Source organism: Panthera tigris, chromosome D4 (assembly GCF_018350195.1).
Source record: "Panthera tigris isolate Pti1 chromosome D4, P.tigris_Pti1_mat1.1, whole genome shotgun sequence".
Classification (NCBI taxonomy): domain Eukaryota; kingdom Metazoa; phylum Chordata; class Mammalia; order Carnivora; family Felidae; genus Panthera; species Panthera tigris.
In genome coordinates, this window is record NC_056672.1 from 86015046 (window position 1) to 86037217 (window position 22172).

The following is a 22172-nucleotide window of genomic DNA, read 5'->3' on the forward strand; positions in this document are numbered from 1 at the left end:
TGTCCCATGCCCAACACAGATGACCATGTATAAGGACAGGAATAAAGAGAGGGCACAAGTTTCTGGATCTTTTTACCATTCTGGCCTGGGGACTCACTTGCAGCCAAAAGACAGGCTCTCACCTCCCCATAGAGTAGTCACGGGCTACAGGAGTACAGCCTGAGCAATGGAGACAGGAAAGTGTTCTAATAAGACCAGACTCCTTGAAAAGCCCCTGAAATAAGAGTAAAGGAAGAAAAGAGAAAGTGCTCACCAAGTTTGCACTGAAGCTCTGAGTCCAGATGAAAAGACCCACACCCCACATTGGAGGCCAAATGGTGAGGTTATTGAGTGGGGTGGGGAGGGTTCCAGAGCTGACAGCCAAGAAAGAATTCTTGAAGATGTCTTGGTGAAAAAAAAAAAAAAAAAAAAGATTTTATTAAAACATGGGGACAGGACCCAGGGGCAGAAAAAAGCTGCATTGAAGTTGGGAAGAGTGACTGTTTATATACTAGGCAGTTGGGGGAAGTAAAGTCAAAAGGGAAGGAGGCCTCCAGAAGGAGTCTGACGTGCTAAAGAGGACTCCTAATCTACCCTAGGACTTACTATTGTCAAGCTTAGGTTGTTTTACCTCTAGTAAGGCATTTATATTAGGAATGGTAGGGGGTCCTGGGGAAATGTTGTACCCTGTATGTGCCTCAATTATTTGTCACTGGGCTGCAGGGTATCAGGAAATTTAATCTTACCTGCCATTTCCTTCTTGCCTTTCTTCCTGCATCTCCATGGTGGGGAGGGTGTTAATAGGGGCTCCAGGAACCTGAGTCTATAGGCTTCTGGACACTAGACTATTGATAAGATTGTCTTTTGCTTCTAACTTACTAAGATGTTTGTAAACTGATGGAGACTCATGTCCTGCATGACTGGGATCTCTATCAGTTAACCATGTGTTTTCTTTCCTTTCCTTTGTTCTTGGGCAGCCAGAGGAATGTCACACATATCCCACCTGAGAGTGGGGGCTGGGGGGTTCTAGCTTGTACATTATGCTCCCTATTCACCCAGAGTCAACTTATCTCCAGGTCCACACCCAAAGCCCATGTGAGGGGAGCCAGTTCCCCTCCAGCAGGTGACAGAGCCAATGAGGTTTCTGGGAGTGTCATTTGAAGCTTGTCAGCCCTATGGTCAGCATCACGTCAGGCATTCCATCACCTCTGGCCCTCGAGGTCCATCACCTCTGGCCCTCGAGGTGACATCTAGGAGATACTGCCCTGGGGGCTGGGTCCCTTCACTGCCTCCCATGGACAACCAAGCCCCCATGAGGAAACTGCCCTTCCCCCTCCAGGACAGTGTTAGGATCAGCCATGACAGGAGCTTACTTCTAAGGGGTCCAGTCCTAGCTCTGGGCTCCACAGTCAAGACTATGGCCAGAGATGGCAGAAGGTATCAGTGATCTCTCAAGGATGAGGCTGAGTCCTTGCACTCACTGTGACCCAAAGTACCCAGTGTCCAGAGCAGCAGGGTAGAGAGCCCTCCTTGGTTCCTGAGCCCCCACCCCATTTCACACTGTGCAGATGCATGTTCCCATTGTCCCCCACCAGGAAGGAACAGAGACTGTAGCCTCAGAGCTCTGCTATGGCAAGCTGTCCAATTTGTGGCTGCATGCCTAGCTTGGGGTTTCAGTTCATTGGGCCCACAAGAGAGGCCAAGTCCCTTAGGGCCAGCTGAGGTCTGGGTTCACCCTGCCAATGGGACGTGGAGGAGGGAAGGGGCTGACTCATGGTGGGAATGATGGGGCTCTGGAATGCTGGGGATTCAAAGCTCACAGCCATGAAAGAATTCTTGAGGAATCTTTGGTTCAGAAAAGGTGATTTTATTAAAGCACGGGGACAGGACTCTTGGGCAGAAAGAGCTACACTGGGGTTGTGAAGAGTGACTGGTTATATACCATGGGGTTGGGGGACATAAAGTCAAGAGGAAGTTTCTAAAGGGATTTTCATATGCTCAAGTAGACTCCCACATTACTGGAGGCCTGGATGTTGTCAAGCTAAGGTCGTTTTGCTTTCTAGAAAAGCATTAACATTCAGACAGTAAGGAATTCCTGGAGAAATGTTGTACTCTGTGTGTGCCTCAAGTGTTTGTCAAAATGGGCTGCAGGTCATAATGAAATTTAATTCCATCTCCCATTTTCTTCTTGCCATTGTTCCCCATATGACTATGGAGGAAGGGCGATATTTGGACTCCAGGAAATGGAGTGTAGTTTTCTGGAGATTAGGCTCTTGATAAGGTTCCCCTTTTCTCCTAATTTATAGGACATAGGTAAACTGATGGAGGAGTGTGTTCTCTATCACTTAACCATTTGATTTCTTTCCTTTCCTTTGTTCTTGGGTGTCCAGGAGTGCCTGAGGAATGTCACACAGATCCCACCTGGGGGGAGGGGAGCATGCTAGCATGTGTTTTCCCCTCAGCTTGCCTTATGTTCCCTCATCAGGAACATTCCCCAGTAGGCCTTCGGTGGTAGGGGGAGGGGAAGGGTTTTTCACCCTGTGCCACGGCCTAGGGTGGGTCCCTGGGAGGGCCAGGATCTGGGCTCCATGAGCAGCACAGGGTACACTCTGTCCTTCCCTACCAGGAATGTCCCTTTGGGTTGCCTCCCTTTCCCTGTCCCTTTGGAGAAGCACAAAGCAGCTTGGGCTCTGTTGGTTTGAGGCATTCTCTGCTTTCATCAGGTGCAGGATGGGGGTCCCACCACACTTACCCCACCGTGCACTTGGGCCCCAGAGAGAGGCTCCTGGAGGTCAGAGATGACAGCTGGTCCAGATCAGAGACGCTTGTCCTCACACAGTGCTAACCAGGGAGAAGAGAGTGTGGAGGGAGTCAGTGTCCTTGCCAGAGATGTGGAGATATGGGGAATGCATCCTCCAGCCTCCTGGACCTTCCTGCCCCTCATCTTGCATAATCCTGACCTGAGGGAAAGGGCAGAGAGCTTGCCATGATCCTCAGCACGAGTTGCTGGCAATTGCCTCACCCTTCCAGGATTTGGCAAAGGATAAGTCGCTCCACCCTGGGGTGAGCCATTGGACACAGAGACCATAAATAGCATCCCCCCAGAAGTCTCCTCACTCATCCCCTCTTTCAGGGAAACTGAAAGTGGTGCCTGCCTCCTTGGCCCTGAAGTCATGGCCTTAGGTATCCTGTGGCTGGGCCTTGCCCTGCTGGGTGCTCTGCAGACCCATGCCCAGGATTCCACCCCAAACCTGATCCCAGCCCCGCCTCTGCTCTTGGTCCCTGTGGAGCCTGACTTCCAGAATGAGCAGGTAAGTGACCTGGAGGTGCAGCTGCAGGGAGGTCCCAGGATGAGTGTCAACAGGGGAGGAGAGACAGGATGGGCTCAGGCTTTAGCTCAGTCTGCCATCTGGTGCCCTGATGGAAGGCACACCCCGTGCCTCCATCCACACCCAACCTTGCTGACAAGAGGGTCAGCTGAGCAGACTCCCCTGGTCTACACTCTCTTCCATAATCCCTGCAGTCCATGCAAGGTGGGAACATCTTCAGGCCCTCTACATGATGAGGAAACTGAGGCTCAGGGATGCCAGCTGACCACTTGTCAAGTGTTACCCTGTCCTTGACACACTGAGGGCTCCTGCCTGTCCTAATGGGCTCCAGCTCCTGCCAGGCTCATCAGCCCAGCCTGTGTGGCCAGCTGGGTCCCAGCAGCCCAGTTAGAGGGGCTTCTGATTGAGGCCCAGGCTGCCTAGAGGTGCCTGCAGGAATGGAACAGGAGGGCCCCCTGGGGCTGCTCCTGGCTCTGCCTATTATCAGCCCCCATTGTAGTTCCAGGGGAAATGGTACTTCTTAGGATTGGCAGGGAACGGATTCAATAAAGAAAAGCACAGGAGGATGAAGATGTACATTGCCAACTACGAGCTGAACGAAGACAACAGCTACAATGTCACCTCTACTGTGGCCTGGTGAGAGCCACCACCTAGTAGGGGAGCATGTAGGGCCTAGAGGGTTGCCCTGGGAGTCCAAGAAGCATACTGAAGACATAGCCAAGGGGTGACCAAAGGTGAAAGATGATCATTCATCCTACCACTGGGTACTGGTTCCCTGTATTTATTCCTTCTTTCATTTACTAAATCAACATTTCTTGGTCATTTCAGCACAGACACAAAACAGTACTGCAGTTGGACAAAAGCGATCATCAGTGACAAGACCAAGAGAGCTCGGGGTGTCCTAGAATGGGAGGAGGGTCGGTGGATCCAGCCTGGAATCCCACCTTGAGCTTTGTCCAGGGCTTCCAGGGAGGTGGTCTGTGGGCTGGACCTTGAGAAACCAAATTGCATCAGGAGACCTGGGACATTTATGGCAGGGCTGCTGGACTGAGTCAGAGCCACTTCTTCAAGAAATAGCAAGCAATCTCATGGCTGCCCTGAACAGGAGTTGATGAGCAGTCTGTTGGGGGGCCGGTGGGTGGCCACCCTGGCAGGAGCCTCAGGTACTGGTGAAGAGCAGATGTGGCTGTAGCAGAGAGTGGAATGATGGTGTGCAGCCCAGGAGGCTTATCAGTCATAGGAGGGAAATGACCAGAGCAGGGGCAGATTAGGACCTAGAGAGGGGAGCCAAGGATTACCCAGCTCCCCTGGGTTTCTGACTCTGGCACTTGGGGATGGGGCTAGAGCATCGGTCATGGAAGGAACAGAAGAAAGGCAAGTGTGGGGAGATTGGCTCTGGGGTGGCAGGGGACCAGATGGGATGCAGGTGAAAGGTCAGGTTTAGCCCAACAGCTAAGGGAGTCTTTGGCATCCAGCAGACTGGAGCCTCAGTGGTGATTCCCCCCAGGAGAGGTTAAAGCGGGTGCCTGCAAGATAAGTATAGGGAACAGGGGCACGTGGTAACTCAGTTGTTTAAGCGTCCAACTTTGTCTCTGGTCATGATCTCAGGGTTTGTGGGTTTGAGCCCTGGGTCGGGTTCTGTGCTGACAGCTCAGAGCCTGGACGCTGCTTTGGATTCTGTGTCTTCCTCTCTCTCTGTCCCTCCCCATCTCTTGCTCTGTCTCTCTCTTTCTCAAAAATTAATGTATATCTAAAAAAAGTTTTGAAAAAGGGGGGACAATTCCTCAGGTGGGGGAAGACAGTAGAGAGGGAAGGCCACCAAGGGGAAACAGCCCAGAAGAAGAAAGGACAGCAAGTGCTGGAGAGAGAGTCTGAGCAGGTCAGGTGACTCAGGGCAGAGTTGGCAGGGAAAGGCAGGGATGGGCTCAGTGGGGAAGAGCCAGGCCAATTCCAGGGGTGGGGTGCAGGTCTCCTGCTGTGGCAGGGTGGGCTGTCGCCCTCTTTCCCACCCATCTCTTGCTTCCACAGGAACCAGACCTGTCATCCCTCGACCAAAATTTTCCTCCCAAATTTGCGTCTAGGCCAATTCAACCTGGGCAACATTGAGCGTGAGTCCTGAGTGGGGTGTGCATCTCAGGGGCCCCGGACCTCCCTGCCCCTCCACATAGATGCCAAACAGTGGAGTCCAAGGAGGAATCAATAGCTCCCTCTGCCTGGCCAGGGCACGCTGATCCCTCACCATCCACCATGCAGGTTACACTGGAATCCAGAACTACACTTCAAAAGTGGTGACCACAGACTACAACCAGTTTGCCATACTGTACTTCAAGAAAGTTCACGACAACCAGGAGTACATCAAGGTCGTCCTCTATGGTGGGTCTTACACCTGGTGCGACCCGGTTCTTGTTCATGCTGGGGGAGAAGAGGCCCATCGCATCCAGCCCTCAGGTCTCCTTCACTCTGAGCCCCAGGGAGGCGGGAGAGAGGTCTTTCCACAGAACCCCTCATGAAGAAGGGGTCTGAGTCTTTGTTCACACATTCGACAATCATTATGGAGCTTTCACCAGCCACTAACCAGCCATCTTGGCCACAGGGAGGACCAAGGAGGTGCCTTCTGTACCGAAGGCAATCTTCATCAGCTTCATCAAATCCCTGGGCCTCACTGACGACCACATCATCTTCCCTATCCCCAATGGTAATCACCAGCTGGGCAGAGGAGAAAGGCACATGGGGACTGTCCAGGCCTGATGTTGCCTCACTAGGGAAGGGGAGAGAGGAGGGACCCAGGCCCCTGCTGTGGTCACTGGAGCCCCAGGAGCCACTTCAGTTTCGGGAAGATGCTGCCACACCCAGGGTTCTGGTTCCCAAGTATTCCTCCTTCACAAGAGCTCAGGCCTGCCCACATGAGAATTGCAGGCCTGGGGCCAAGTTAACTCATTCTCCTGACCTGGCCACATCCCCCTCCACCCAGGCCAGTTTTTCCTGGGTCACCTCCCCCTTTGCCCTGGGGCTGGCTCACTACGGACTTGGGAGGTGCCCTTGTCCTCAGGCATCCTGGTCTGAGCAGGTCCCTCCCCAAGGCTGAGGGTGTGTCAGGACTCAGCAGGTAAACAGGCAGAAGGCTTGGTGCCCAATCAGAACTGTGGCTGGGCCTCACCTGCCTCCTTTGGAGAATGGGTGTCACCCAGGTCTGCTTGTCCTCAGGCCTCTCCTCCAGTCCCTGCCCCATCATCCAGCCCTCTGCTGTACCATCTATGAAAGGAGACCCAGAGCTTCTGTGGCTAGACTAGGCTGAGGCCCAGCGCAGCCCAGGGGCAGTGCAGGGGTCCTGGAGGTCAGGGACCCCACAAACACATCCTTGCCCATGCTGACCACTCTGTCCCCCACAGATGAGTGCATGGATAAGTAAGCAAGTGTGCGGTAAGTATGGCTGCAGAGGAGGCTGATTGGCACCATGGTGCAACTGGGCGGGGTCCCAGGTCTTCCTTTGTCCAACCTGCCCAGCACTGCTGTCCTCTTTATTCCCCTGACTCCCTCTCAGGTGCCCTTTGGCTTTCTCTCCACCCCATGCCCTCCCACCAGCCTGTATCCAGGGCACCGCCCAGCTGTCCCCACCAGCCTGGACACCATTGAGAGAGCCAGGGGACCCTCTAACTGCACAGACCACCAGCTGCTCCCCAGGCTTCCCAGCTGACAGAACCCTTTCTTGGTTGCTAAATAAACACATGTCCCCCAGTTCCCATTCTGTGGTCCTTGACTTCTGTGCCTTCTGAGAGAAAAGAGCAAAAGGCAGGCTCCTATTAGCATCACTCCCAGGAACTCTGGTCCCCTGGAAGGGATGAAGGCCACAAAAGCAGAGTCCAGTCTGACTGAACACTCCTAGCTGAACATTCCCAACTCCAGGCCCAGCCCCACACCAGCAGCTGCCCTCACTTGCCCTTGCCTCCTAGCACACTGAGGGGCCACATTTCACATCTTACACCATGTCAGCCACCTGCAGCAGGTCCAATGGCAGTGGCCCAGCCAGAAGGCCAAGAAAGAATTCCTGAAGACGTCTTTGATGCAAAAATGTAATTTTATTAAAGCACAAGGACAGGACCCATGGACAGAAAGAGCTGCACTTGGGTTGTGAAGAGTGACTGTTTATACACTATGGCTTTGGAGGAGGCAAATTCAAGGGAAGTTTTTAAAGAGATTTTCATATGCTAAAGAAGATTTACAGAGTACTAGAGGTCTAGCTATAGTCAAGCTAAAGTATTTTTCCCTCTAGCAAAGCATTGACATTAACACAGTGGGGAGTTCCTGGTGAAATGTTCTTCTCTGCCAGCCTCAATTATTTGTCAATAAGCTGCGGGGTATCTGATAATTTAATGTTCCCTGCCATTTCCTTCTTGTCTTTCTTCCCCATATTACTATGAGGGGTGATGTGGGGGCTCCAGGAAACTGAGTCTATAGGTTTCTGGAGATTAGGCTATTGATAAGATTGCCTTTTTCTTCTAATTTACTAAGATATTTGTAAACTGATGGAGACTCATGTCCTGCATGACTGGGATCTCTATCAGTTAACCATTTGTTTTCTTTCCTTTGTTCTTGGGCAGCCAGGAGTGTCTGAGGAATGTCACACACAACTCACCTGGGGTGGGGGGAGGGGTAATACTAGCTTGTACTTGGCCCTCAGCTTGCCTTATTCTCCCTCATCATATCACCCCTAAACAATTTTGACCCTTACATCTTTAAGGTTGTTGAAGGTGGAAGTCCCATCTTCTGTAGCTATTTCTTGCTCAGTAGGGACATAGGATGTCCCTATCCATGAGTCAATATTGATCAGTTGGGGAACATATGGAAGAGCTACAGAGGAAGAGGCAGCTGCATCCAAGGTGGACAATGAGTATGAACCTCCTTTAGTAGAAAGGATCATCCGTTGGATCGAAGTTATTGTAGTGATGGAGTCTTGTCATGACGCAGAGAGACAAGGGAGAAACAGCAAAACGTAATTAGAATAACAAGAAAGAAATGCCCAAATAAAAGTCCTTTGTAATTGATGAAAATCCTCAAGTCCAGGAGTTTAACCAATCATTAAAAGAAAGGGAGGGATTGTTTTAGGCACCAATTTGAGTATTCTGGTCAGTTAGAAATCCAGAAATATGTTGTGATAATCTAGAATGTATATTGATGAAGTTTTGGGGTGGTGGTGGGTTGTCCAGAGCTGACCTCCAAGAAAGAATTCCTGAAGATGTCTTTGGTGCAAAAAGGTGATTTTATTAAAGCACAGGGACAGGACCCAGGGGCAGGAAGAGCTGCACTGGGGCTGTGATGGGTAACTGATTATATACCCTCAGGATGGAGGGTGTCATGGATAGAATAAGTCTCTAAGGTATTTTGGAAGCAAGGTTTCCAAGACCTTAAAGGGCTTCCTGTTGCTAGAGAAACACCACTTATTACCATTGAATAAAACTTCAGTCATGAGACCCTTCAGATGCATATCAGGGACATAAACTTGGAGTATGATTGCTAGCATATACTTTGGGGCAGTTGAGATAAAGGAAATAGACTTACAGGATCCTGGAGGTTGGGATAATGTTGGGCTAAGGTTCTCTTTGCCCCTAGCAAAGTGTTATTAATGAGACAGCTGAGCTCCTAAGGGAGGTCACTGCTGGTTTCAAGGACTTGCCAACAGGCTGTAGGCAGTAAGAGGATTTAATTTTTCACTTGCCTAAATTTCCTACATCACCATGGCAAGCACTTAAATGCCTTTCTTTTGTTCTTGGGTAGCCAGGAGTGTTCATTAGAGGAATACCACACATATTCCACCTAGGGGAGGGGGGATATGCCAATCTGTTTTGCCCTCAGTTTGCTACATGATCTGTCATCATATCTCCCCCAAAACAATTTTGACCTTTATATCTTAAAGGTTGTTGAAGGAAGAAGGTCTCATCTTCCTTAGCTTCTTCCTGCTGAGTAGAGGCATAGAGTAGTCCCTACCTATGGGTCAATATTGGTCCCTTAGGGAACATACAGGGCAGTAAGGTGAGGCAGCTGAATCCAAGATGGACAACGTGTATGAACCACCTTGAGTAGAAAGGATCATGTGTTGACTTGAAGTTATTGCAGTGATGGAGTCTTGGCACCAGGCAGAGAGACTTGGGGAAAAACAGCAAAACCTAAGCAGAATAACTAGAAAGATTAGCTCAAATGAAAGGTCCTTTGGTAGCTAACAAAAATCCTCCAGTCCAAGAGTTTAGCCCATCACTAAAGGGAGGAATTGTTTAATGTGTCAATTTGAGTATTCATGTCAGTTAAAATCCTGAAAATTTTTTGTTATAGTCTGGAATGTATATATACCATTTTGTTCTTATGAGAGTTTAAGTTCCCCTTGTGCAGCACTTAAAACATCTGAAGCCATTCTGTTTTGTGTAAGTGTTTTATGCATTTGGGTTATTTTGGTATTTAGCAATATAATGTTACTTTGAGAGTCATTTAAGGCCTTAATTGTGTAACAGGGAGTGTATAGCTATCATATTGACTCTGTTTTGTTTAATAAGCCAGCAGGTAATTAAAAAGAGGTACTTTTATAGAAAAAAGAAAAATACAGGTTAATGGTTAGAGCAGATAACAAACCCAGTGTCTCCTAGTACTGCCATGAGATTTTTTTTAGACGTTAGGCTTGTGAGAACAGGGAGCAGGAATCAAACTGGTCTTTCTGGTTTGTAACTCAAATGTCTGTGTGATCATTTTGAATGGCTCATTGTTATAAGGAACTGGTAGTAGAAATTGGGAAAAGAAGATGAAAAAAAAAAGAGGTACAACCATCCTAAGAGAAGTTGGAGGTCTTCCACAAGTTCACAGTAATAAGAAGGCACATTAGTTTGCTCATTGAATTCCTGGGAAGGGGGTACAGGTTTTATTTTAGATACAGGAGCTCATGAAGTGTTCCCCTCTAACTTTATTGCAGTGGGAGTACGTAATATGACCCAGTAGGAGCCCTTGCATTTTGGAGTTAAATTCCCTGCTGTATTAGACTTTCAACCCTTTAATAAACCAGGAGTTTGGGGTTTATATGGGGTGGGTTTCTAGTAACTGTCAGATCAGGTGTAGGAAGGATATATTTTGCATATTTATTTAGAAATTCATGAATTAACTGAGCCTCAAATGAATGATTGAATAAAGCAATATATTTTATCTGTTGATAGGTCTACAGTGAGAAAAGACTTTTCATATACAATTGGGGGAGTCCACCCCACTTTCCAGTTGCTCAAATGCTTGTATGCCCAATGGGTCCTGTTACTATTCCCACAGAATAAGAAGCAAAAAGGTTGTCCATACCTGTGGCTATTATGATAATTTTTCTGAAGTTTACCTCACATTGTCCAGTTAGGCAAACAACATTTAAAGACAATCAGAATTTAACATTTGTAACAGTGAGTTACTGAAACAATTTCTTTCTCTCTAAACACCCTAATTTCCAGAGATAGCCAGATCAAGACTAATTTATTTGCTTGTAAAACAAGTCCAGTTTTCATAAACTTGCCCTAATTGTTTACATAAGCTCAGCTAAAATAGTGATTGATCATATAGATCTTCTTTAATTTGCTTTCCTGTAACTTTTTATAAAGAATCTACATTGAATTTTCAGTAGCCCCTCCAGTCCAGAAGCCAAGCCAAATACTTGGCATCAAACATGCCTGCAATACCTGCAGATTTGGGTGAATTCCCCTCAACAAGGTCCCCAAGATATCCTGAGGTCCCTGCACCTGCCCAGAAGTGACATTCTTTACTCACCTGGTAAGGCTGCTGGGAACTCTGTAAGCAAGGCATCAGGTCAACATTTCCAAGGGGCTTTATTGGCTTCATGTTTCATAAAGTCAACCTTAGTTCCCTAAAGCCATATGGTCATATTGTGGTCTATGCATTTCTCTCAAATAGGACATTCCAGTCAAAGCCGTAGTAAAATAAATAGTATTTTCAATTTTACAAGGAGAATAGATTCTCACTGAACTTACACAGGTAAGTATGATGACTGTGGAAGTATACTCACTGAGACTTTTTGAATTTCAGAGGGTTCATTCAGGTAGAGAGAAAAGTTAGATGTTTCAATTTATTTACAGAGGGATATTTTATCACATTTCTGTACATTATAAATATCTTAAGAGAAAGTTTCCTTAATCTGGAAGAGCGAACATTAGAGAGCCAGCAATGTTTCCCACAAGAGTCACCAAAACTATAACCTTTCTCAGTTCATTTAGTCCCATATTACTAACTGTTGTTCAGTTCAAATGCAGTTTTTTAGTTCTGGAAATTCTTACCTGTTTTAGTTTTAGGATTTTAAAGCTGTCAAATGCCTGAATTTGTCCTAAATGCCCTTTTTATAAATCCTCTTGAAGAGGAAACACGTTTTGAAAGAGAATAAATGCAATAATTATAAGTGACAAAACTCACAAATGGACATGGTTAGCAATCTGATGAGAGTTCGTTATGATACAATTGATAGGGAAATTCAGTTATTTCTGTGATACACAACACTTTGATAATCAGAATGTGAAGTGACAACTTTATTACAAAAACATATTAAACTTTAGGGATTGCACATATCTTTGAACAGTTACAACATTTACCCAAGCAATATAAAGTAAGGTTTACCATTCTTTAACAGGGTTTACACTTAACATACCTAATAAAAAGCCCTCATTGGTCACAAAGACTTTCTTTACAATTTAATTCCTGGGAAGTTTGTCAAACCTTAGAAAGTTATAGAGCACATCTGAAATGGGATTCAGATCATTACAAATCTTAACGCTTTAAAATATTTATTTAACCAAGATGGCAATAAGAGATTCCAAAGGCAAATATGTAGGGTTATACAGTTGTTAGAAAAACTTAGCTCCTTTAACAGTGAGAAGTTTTAGCTAAGCGATCAATGACCTGATAAAGACGAAACCTAAAGCTGTGGTTTCCCGGCAGACAAAACAGAAAACAATCTTTGTGTATTATCATTATTATTATTATTATTATTATTATTTATCAAGATCCAAACCATCAAAAAACTTTGTCTTTTGAACAGAGAGAAATGCAGAATTTCAACCTTATACCAGTGTACTTTTAAAAATCCACTCATTGCAACTTAGTCTGTCCTAACTACACGTAAAATTCCTTTCCAAAGATTTCCTTCATGAACCTTCTACAACTTTCCTTTCATTCACATTTTCTCCCAAGCCCTTTTTCTCCAAACCAGTCTCATTTAGGACAGAATTACTTTCTCTTACTAAAACAAAAAATACATTTCCATTCCTTCTATCTTTTTAACACATTCCTACTTTTTTACATATAGAGTGACTTTCCTTATTTCTATCAGTCTTAATTATGTTTAGCAGAATTTTGACTCTTAGAAACCTTACTCTCCAGCTGAGACTAAGTAGGACCCAATTCTAAACTGTTACACCAGAATCCTTTAGATGGCAAATTCATGAATCAATTAACCACAAAGCACGTTTTCCAAGACCCAAATATTCCTACTTTCTCTGCGTTAAGAAGTCAAAAGCACAAATCTATGTTCAGTAATCAATGCTTTAGCACTCCATTCTATTTGGAAAAGACCTAGATATCCAATGAATTCAATCCCATTTACTCAAGTGTCAGATTACCAAAGACTTTGCAAGCTCTCTTAACAATTATCCATGAAAACTTTGAGATACGCAAAATTAACCATTATTTTAAGTCATCTTGTTGCTAACAAATTGCAACAGAGACATGAGCTTATTTGATCTTTAGGAAACCTTGGTAGAATAAAGTTTTATATTTGATGCTGATAACTCTAAATTACATGTCTATCTTAGTTAAACCAACAAACTTAAATAAGCTTAAACGTCGAATACGTTCCACCTGCGTTCACTTAAAAGACAATCAATTTGTTCCCCATTGTCACATTTTACCTGGGACAGCAGTGGGGGAATCTGAAGTGGGCGATCCAAAGGGGTGCTCATCGTTCCTTGACATCGAGGGTGGGAGGATGGTATAGAAGCCAGTTATGTAGGTCACACAGAGGGTGATGCAGAAACAGGAGGAGGGAAAAGGGAAGGCAGAAGAGGTGAAATGCCAGAGGCAGAGAGAGAGGATTTCTGGTTCTAAACTTTGTCAGCTGGGAAAGAGGAGATGCCATGTTTGTTTGTTTGTTTGTTTTCCATCAAAGTGGAAATAGGGAGTCTGTGTCAGGCTAGAGAAGACAAGGGATTTCCCTGAAACAAAGGGAGTTTGGGCAGCTGCTTGGGAGTAGTCTTTAAAGTCCATGTCTCAAGGTAGACTACCCACAGTTGGCTCCAATTATAGCCAATACTCAGGAAATGAATGAGGGAGAGACTCCCACATCTATTAGGAAGAGGAACAGAGAGAAAGAGTCAGCATCCCCTTTGTCAGGGAGGGCCTTTGCTTCCACTAGCACCTGAGTTCCATCAGGAGGAGGCCTGTTAGGACATCCACTATGCCCGGAGGGAGTTTACTAGCCAAACACATTTGGGCAAGTGCATTCTGCAAGAGGCTTTTGGTCCAGGTCCTGACCTAGATCTGTGAAGGCCTGGACCTAGGGTACCTCTGTGCATTGATTCTGTTTCCTGCAGAAGACCTCTAACTGCTAGATCCTACTAAGGCCATACACAGTTACATGACATCAACCCTTTCCTAAATTTGGCAATCCAATTTGTTTCCAGTGGGTTAGAAAGGCATCCCAAGGGAGAGTCCTTGGGTACTGAGGAGAAGCTCCTGTCCTACTCCTAGAGACAGAAAAGTAGAGAAAGTCCATTACCACGAAAATCCACCCCCCCCCAACTCCACTCCCAGTTGGCATCACCCACGCAGGATGTATCAGAGGTTCCTGAGGTGTCAAACTGAGCTGAGGCATACCTTGAACCAAATTGCTATGATCACCAACCATTAAGGGCTTATGTAGGAGGGATGGTGGTGTCCCCCCCACTTTCCCATTGTATCCTAGCCTACAAATAGGGGCCAGCAGAAGGACCTAGTTTGCCTTGCTGAGAAGGCTGCAGAAACCACCATTTTTAACCCATGGAAATAACTGGAAAGGTTTTACAAAGGGGAATTGCCCAATTTTGTTACTTTATTAGTAGTTAGTAGAGGACATTGAAAACAGTGAAGACAGAAACCCATCACGATCTCAGTGACAGTCCAACACATACAGTCTTTACAGCCAACGTCCTAGGAAATGGTTCCCAGTTGAGTTTATATTCAATCAGGTACTGGTTTTGCGGGCTTGCAGGGGACGGCCCACAGCCAAAAGCAGCTAGGCCAGGGATGTGGATGGGATACTTTAGACCAATGAGGAGGAAACCTCACACAGGAGTCTTAAGATTTGCATCTGTGCTAGTCACTTAGGTGGCTGTCCCATGCCCAACACAGATGACCGTGTATAAGGACAGGAATAAAGAGAGGGCACAAGTTTCTGGGCCTTTTTACCATTCTGGCCTGGGGATTCGCTTGTAGCCAAAAGACAGGCTCTCACCTCCCCATAGAGTAGTCACGGGCTACAGGAGTACAGCCTGAGCAATGGAGACAGGAAAGTGTTCTAATAAGACCAGACTCCTTGAAAAGCCCCTGAAATAAGAGCAAAGGAAGCAAAGAGAAAGTGCTCACCAAGTTTGCACTGAAGCTCTGAGTCCAGATGAAAAGACCCACACCCCACATTGGAGGCCAAATGGTGAGGTTATTGAGTGGGGTGGGGAGGGTTCCAGAGCTGACAGCCAAGAAAGAATTCTTGAAGATGTCTTGGTGAAAAAAAAAAAAAAAAAAAAAAGATTTTATTAAAACATGGGGACAGGACCCAGGGGCAGAAAAAAGCTGCATTGAAGTTGGGAAGAGTGACTGTTTATATACTAGGCAGTTGGGGGAAGTAAAGTCAAAAGGGAAGGAGGCCTCCAGAAGGAGTCTGACGTGCTAAAGAGGACTCCTAATCTACCCTAGGACTTACTATTGTCAAGCTTAGGTTGTTTTACCTCTAGTAAGGCATTTATATTAGGAATGGTAGGGGGTCCTGGGGAAATGTTGTACCCTGTATGTGCCTCAATTATTTGTCACTGGGCTGCAGGGTATCAGGAAATTTAATCTTACCTGCCATTTCCTTCTTGCCTTTCTTCCTGCATCTCCATGGTGGGGAGGGTGTTAATAGGGCTCCAGGAACCTGAGTCTATAGGCTTCTGGACACTAGACTATTGATAAGATTGTCTTTTGCTTCTAACTTACTAAGATGTTTGTAAACTGATGGAGACTCATGTCCTGCATGACTGGGATCTCTATCAGTTAACCATGTGTTTTCTTTCCTTTCCTTTGTTCTTGGGCAGCCAGAGGAATGTCACACATATCCCACCTGAGAGTGGGGGCTGGGGGGTTCTAGCTTGTACATTATGCTCCCTATTCACCCAGAGTCAACTTATCTCCAGGTCCACACCCAAAGCCCATGTGAGGGGAGCCGGTTCCCCTCCAGCAGGTGACAGAGCCAATGAGGTTTCTGGGAGTGTCATTTGAAGCTTGTCAGCCCTATGGTCAGCATCACGTCAGGCATTCCATCACCTCTGGCCCTCGAGGTCCATCACCTCTGGCCCTCGAGGTGACATCTAGGAGATACTGCCCTGGGGGCTGGGTCCCTTCACTGCCTCCCATGGACAACCAAGCCCCCATGAGGAAACTGCCCTTCCCCCTCCAGGACAGTGTTAGGATCAGCCATGACAGGAGCTTACTTCTAAGGGGTCCAGTCCTAGCTCTGGGCTCCACAGTCAAGACTATGGCCAGAGATGGCAGAAGGTATCAGTGATCTCTCAAGGATGAGGCTGAGTCCTTGCACTCACTGTGACCCAAAGTACCCAGTGTCCAGAGCAGCAGGGTAGAGAGCCCTCCTTGGTTCCTGAGCCCCCACCCCATTTCACACTGTGCAGATGCATGTTCCCATTGTCCCCCACCAGGAAGGAACAGAGACTGTAGCCTCAGAGCTCTGCTATGGCAAGCTGTCCAATTTGTGGCTGCATGCCTAGCTTGGGGTTTCAGTTCATTGGGCCCACAAGAGAGGCCAAGTCCCTTAGGGCCAGCTGAGGTCTGGGTTCACCCTGCCAATGGGACGTGGAGGAGGGAAGGGGCTGACTCATGGTGGGAATGATGGGGCTCTGGAATGCTGGGGATTCAAAGCTCACAGCCATGAAAGAATTCTTGAGGAATCTTTGGTTCAGAAAAGGTGATTTTATTAAAGCACGGGGACAGGACTCTTGGGCAGAAAGAGCTACACTGGGGTTGTGAAGAGTGACTGGTTATATACCATGGGGTTGGGGGACATAAAGTCAAGAGGAAGTTTCTAAAGGGATTTTCATATGCTCAAGTAGACTCCCACATTACTGGAGGCCTGGATGTTGTCAAGCTAAGGTCGTTTTGCTTTCTAGCAAAGCATTAACATTCAGACAGTAAGGAATTCCTGGAGAAATGTTGTACTCTGTGTGTGCCTCAAGTGTTTGTCAAAATGGGCTGCAGGTCATAATGAAATTTAATTCCATCTCCCATTTTCTTCTTGCCATTGTTCCCCATATGACTATGGAGGAAGGGCGATATTTGGACTCCAGGAAATGGAGTGTAGTTTTCTGGAGATTAGGCTCTTGATAAGGTTCCCCTTTTCTCCTAATTTATAGGACATAGGTAAACTGATGGAGGAGTGTGTTCTCTATCACTTAACCATTTGATTTCTTTCCTTTCCTTTGTTCTTGGGTGTCCAGGAGTGCCTGAGGAATGTCACACAGATCCCACCTGGGGGGAGGGGAGCATGCTAGCATGTGTTTTCCCCTCAGCTTGCCTTATGTTCCCTCATCAGGAACATTCCCCAGTAGGCCTTCGGTGGTAGGGGGAGGGGAAGGGTTTTTCACCCTGTGCCACGGCCTAGGGTGGGTCCCTGGGAGGGCCAGGATCTGGGCTCCATGAGCAGCACAGGGTACACTCTGTCCTTCCCTACCAGGAATGTCCCTTTGGGTTGCCTCCCTTTCCCTGTCCCTTTGGAGAAGCACAAAGCAGCTTGGGCTCTGTTGGTTTGAGGCATTCTCTGCTTTCATCAGGTGCAGGATGGGGGTCCCACCACACTTACCCCACCGTGCACTTGGGCCCCAGAGAGAGGCTCCTGGAGGTCAGAGATGACAGCTGGTCCAGATCAGAGACGCTTGTCCTCACACAGTGCTAACCAGGGAGAAGAGAGTGTGGAGGGAGTCAGTGTCCTTGCCAGAGATGTGGAGATATGGGGAATGCATCCTCCAGCCTCCTGGACCTTCCTGCCCCTCATCTTGCATAATCCTGACCTGAGGGAAAGGGCAGAGAGCTTGCCATGATCCTCAGCACGAGTTGCTGGCAATTGCCTCACCCTTCCAGGATTTGGCAAAGGATAAGTCGCTCCACCCTGGGGTGAGCCATTGGACACAGAGACCATAAATAGCATCCCCCCAGAAGTCTCCTCACTCATCCCCTCTTTCAGGGAAACTGAAAGTGGTGCCTGCCTCCTTGGCCCTGAAGTCATGGCCTTAGGTATCCTGTGGCTGGGCCTTGCCCTGCTGGGTGCTCTGCAGACCCATGCCCAGGATTCCACCCCAAACCTGATCCCAGCCCCGCCTCTGCTCTTGGTCCCTGTGGAGCCTGACTTCCAGAATGAGCAGGTAAGTGACCTGGAGGTGCAGCTGCAGGGAGGTCCCAGGATGAGTGTCAACAGGGGAGGAGAGACAGGATGGGCTCAGGCTTTAGCTCAGTCTGCCATCTGGTGCCCTGATGGAAGGCACACCCCGTGCCTCCATCCACACCCAACCTTGCTGACAAGAGGGTCAGCTGAGCAGACTCCCCTGGTCTACACTCTCTTCCATAATCCCTGCAGTCCATGCAAGGTGGGAACATCTTCAGGCCCTCTACATGATGAGGAAACTGAGGCTCAGGGATGCCAGCTGACCACTTGTCAAGTGTTACCCTGTCCTTGACACACTGAGGGCTCCTGCCTGTCCTAATGGGCTCCAGCTCCTGCCAGGCTCATCAGCCCAGCCTGTGTGGCCAGCTGGGTCCCAGCAGCCCAGTTAGAGGGGCTTCTGATTGAGGCCCAGGCTGCCTAGAGGTGCCTGCAGGAATGGAACAGGAGGGCCCCCTGGGGCTGCTCCTGGCTCTGCCTATTATCAGCCCCCATTGTAGTTCCAGGGGAAATGGTACTTCTTAGGATTGGCAGGGAACGGATTCAATAAAGAAAAGCACAGGAGGATGAAGATGTACATTGCCAACTACGAGCTGAACGAAGACAACAGCTACAATGTCACCTCTACTGTGGCCTGGTGAGAGCCACCACCTAGTAGGGGAGCATGTAGGGCCTAGAGGGTTGCCCTGGGAGTCCAAGAAGCATACTGAAGACATAGCCAAGGGGTGACCAAAGGTGAAAGATGATCATTCATCCTACCACTGGGTACTGGTTCCCTGTATTTATTCCTTCTTTCATTTACTAAATCAACATTTCTTGGTCATTTCAGCACAGACACAAAACAGTACTGCAGTTGGACAAAAGCGATCATCAGTGACAAGACCAAGAGAGCTCGGGGTGTCCTAGAATGGGAGGAGGGTCGGTGGATCCAGCCTGGAATCCCACCTTGAGCTTTGTCCAGGGCTTCCAGGGAGGTGGTCTGTGGGCTGGACCTTGAGAAACCAAATTGCATCAGGAGACCTGGGACATTTATGGCAGGGCTGCTGGACTGAGTCAGAGCCACTTCTTCAAGAAATAGCAAGCAATCTCATGGCTGCCCTGAACAGGAGTTGATGAGCAGTCTGTTGGGGGGCCGGTGGGTGGCCACCCTGGCAGGAGCCTCAGGTACTGGTGAAGAGCAGATGTGGCTGTAGCAGAGAGTGGAATGATGGTGTGCAGCCCAGGAGGCTTATCAGTCATAGGAGGGAAATGACCAGAGCAGGGGCAGATTAGGACCTAGAGAGGGGAGCCAAGGATTACCCAGCTCCCCTGGGTTTCTGACTCTGGCACTTGGGGATGGGGCTAGAGCATCGGTCATGGAAGGAACAGAAGAAAGGCAAGTGTGGGGAGATTGGCTCTGGGGTGGCAGGGGACCAGATGGGATGCAGGTGAAAGGTCAGGTTTAGCCCAACAGCTAAGGGAGTCTTTGGCATCCAGCAGACTGGAGCCTCAGTGGTGATTCCCCCCAGGAGAGGTTAAAGCGGGTGCCTGCAAGATAAGTATAGGGAACAGGGGCACGTGGTAACTCAGTTGTTTAAGCGTCCAACTTTGTCTCTGGTCATGATCTCAGGGTTTGTGGGTTTGAGCCCTGGGTCGGGTTCTGTGCTGACAGCTCAGAGCCTGGACGCTGCTTTGGATTCTGTGTCTTCCTCTCTCTCTGTCCCTCCCCATCTCTTGCTCTGTCTCTCTCTTTCTCAAAAATTAATGTATATCTAAAAAAAGTTTTGAAAAAGGGGGGACAATTCCTCAGGTGGGGGAAGACAGTAGAGAGGGAAGGCCACCAAGGGGAAACAGCCCAGAAGAAGAAAGGACAGCAAGTGCTGGAGAGAGAGTCTGAGCAGGTCAGGTGACTCAGGGCAGAGTTGGCAGGGAAAGGCAGGGATGGGCTCAGTGGGGAAGAGCCAGGCCAATTCCAGGGGTGGGGTGCAGGTCTCCTGCTGTGGCAGGGTGGGCTGTCGCCCTCTTTCCCACCCATCTCTTGCTTCCACAGGAACCAGACCTGTCATCCCTCGACCAAAATTTTCCTCCCAAATTTGCGTCTAGGCCAATTCAACCTGGGCAACATTGAGCGTGAGTCCTGAGTGGGGTGTGCATCTCAGGGGCCCCGGACCTCCCTGCCCCTCCACATAGATGCCAAACAGTGGAGTCCAAGGAGGAATCAATAGCTCCCTCTGCCTGGCCAGGGCACGCTGATCCCTCACCATCCACCATGCAGGTTACACTGGAATCCAGAACTACACTTCAAAAGTGGTGACCACAGACTACAACCAGTTTGCCATACTGTACTTCAAGAAAGTTCACGACAACCAGGAGTACATCAAGGTCGTCCTCTATGGTGGGTCTTACACCTGGTGCGACCCGGTTCTTGTTCATGCTGGGGGAGAAGAGGCCCATCGCATCCAGCCCTCAGGTCTCCTTCACTCTGAGCCCCAGGGAGGCGGGAGAGAGGTCTTTCCACAGAACCTCTCATGAAGAAGGGGTCTGAGTCTTTGTTCACACATTCGACAATCATTATGGAGCTTTCACCAGCCACTAACCAGCCATCTTGGCCACAGGGAGGACCAAGGAGGTGCCTTCTGTACCGAAGGCAATCTTCATCAGCTTCATCAAATCCCTGGGCCTCACTGACGACCACATCATCTTCCCTATCCCCAATGGTAATCACCAGCTGGGCAGAGGAGAAAGGCACATGGGGACTGTCCAGGCCTGATGTTGCCTCACTAGGGAAGGGGAGAGAGGAGGGACCCAGGCCCCTGCTGTGGTCACTGGAGCCCCAGGAGCCACTTCAGTTTCGGGAAGATGCTGCCACACCCAGGGTTCTGGTTCCCAAGTATTCCTCCTTCACAAGAGCTCAGGCCTGCCCACATGAGAATTGCAGGCCTGGGGCCAAGTTAACTCATTCTCCTGACCTGGCCACATCCCCCTCCACCCAGGCCAGTTTTTCCTGGGTCACCTCCCCCTTTGCCCTGGGGCTGGCTCACTACGGACTTGGGAGGTGCCCTTGTCCTCAGGCATCCTGGTCTGAGCAGGTCCCTCCCCAAGGCTGAGGGTGTGTCAGGACTCAGCAGGTAAACAGGCAGAAGGCTTGGTGCCCAATCAGAACTGTGGCTGGGCCTCACCTGCCTCCTTTGGAGAATGGGTGTCACCCAGGTCTGCTTGTCCTCAGGCCTCTCCTCCAGTCCCTGCCCCATCATCCAGCCCTCTGCTGTACCATCTATGAAAGGAGACCCAGAGCTTCTGTGGCTAGACTAGGCTGAGGCCCAGCACAGCCCAGGGGCAGTGCAGGGGTCCTGGAGGTCAGGGACCCCACAAACACATCCTTGCCCATGCTGACCACTCTGTCCCCCACAGATGAGTGCATGGATAAGTAAGCAAGTGTGCGGTAAGTATGGCTGCAGAGGAGGCTGATTGGCACCATGGTGCAACTGGGCGGGGTCCCAGGTCTTCCTTTGTCCAACCTGCCCAGCACTGCTGTCCTCTTTATTCCCCTGACTCCCTCTCAGGTGCCCTTTGGCTTTCTCTCCACCCCATGCCCTCCCACCAGCCTGTATCCAGGGCACCGCCCAGCTGTCCCCACCAGCCTGGACACCATTGAGAGAGCCAGGGGACCCTCTAACTGCACAGACCACCAGCTGCTCCCCAGGCTTCCTAGCTGACAGAACCCTTTCTTGGTTGCTAAATAAACACATGTCCCCCAGTTCCCATTCTGTGGTCCTTGACTTCTGTGCCTTCTGAGAGAAAAGAGCAAAAGGCAGGCTCCTATTAGCATCACTCCCAGGAACTCTGGTCCCCTGGAAGGGATGAAGGCCACAAAAGCAGAGTCCAGTCTGACTGAACACTCCTAGCTGAACATTCCCAACTCCAGGCCCAGCCCCACACCAGCAGCTGCCCTCACTTGCCCTTGCCTCCTAGCACACTGAGGGGCCACATTTCACATCTTACACCATGTCAGCCACCTGCAGCAGGTCCAATGGCAGTGGCCCAGCCAGAAGGCCAAGAAAGAATTCCTGAAGACGTCTTTGATGCAAAAATGTAATTTTATTAAAGCACAAGGACAGGACCCATGGACAGAAAGAGCTGCACTTGGGTTGTGAAGAGTGACTGTTTATACACTATGGCTTTGGAGGAGGCAA

The 22172-nt window shown here is 48.8% G+C and overlaps 2 protein-coding genes across 4 annotated transcripts; both read left to right on the forward strand.

Moving 5' to 3' along the window:
- The first annotated feature begins 3060 nt into the window (after nt 1–3060).
- Nucleotides 3061–7050, forward strand: LOC122233223 (neutrophil gelatinase-associated lipocalin-like). Of its 2 annotated transcripts, none has more exons than XM_042964972.1 (7): nt 3061–3290; nt 3808–3944; nt 5337–5416; nt 5562–5681; nt 5902–6003; nt 6698–6728; nt 6891–7050. In XM_042964972.1, exons 1-6 carry the CDS (start codon nt 3153–3155, stop codon nt 6715–6717), a joined length of 597 nt encoding a protein of 198 aa, XP_042820906.1. In that variant the 5' UTR covers nt 3061–3152; the 3' UTR covers nt 6718–6728; nt 6891–7050. The 2 variants fall into 2 exon arrangements, with proteins under 2 accessions (XP_042820906.1, XP_042820905.1); XM_042964971.1 differs by having other exon boundaries at nt 3064–3290; nt 6850–7050.
- A 10707-nt stretch (nt 7051–17757) lies between these two features.
- LOC102970377 (neutrophil gelatinase-associated lipocalin-like) lies at nt 17758–21665 on the forward strand. 2 transcript variants are annotated; one of them, XM_015543055.2, is made up of 7 exons: nt 17758–17983; nt 18501–18637; nt 20030–20109; nt 20255–20374; nt 20595–20696; nt 21391–21421; nt 21584–21665. In XM_015543055.2, the coding sequence occupies exons 1-6, from the start codon at nt 17846–17848 to the stop codon at nt 21408–21410; spliced, it is 597 nt and encodes a 198-aa protein (XP_015398541.1). In that variant the 5' UTR covers nt 17758–17845; the 3' UTR covers nt 21411–21421; nt 21584–21665. The 2 variants fall into 2 exon arrangements, with proteins under 2 accessions (XP_015398541.1, XP_007094522.1); XM_007094460.3 differs by having other exon boundaries at nt 21543–21663.
- The last annotated feature ends 507 nt before the right edge of the window (nt 21666–22172 follow it).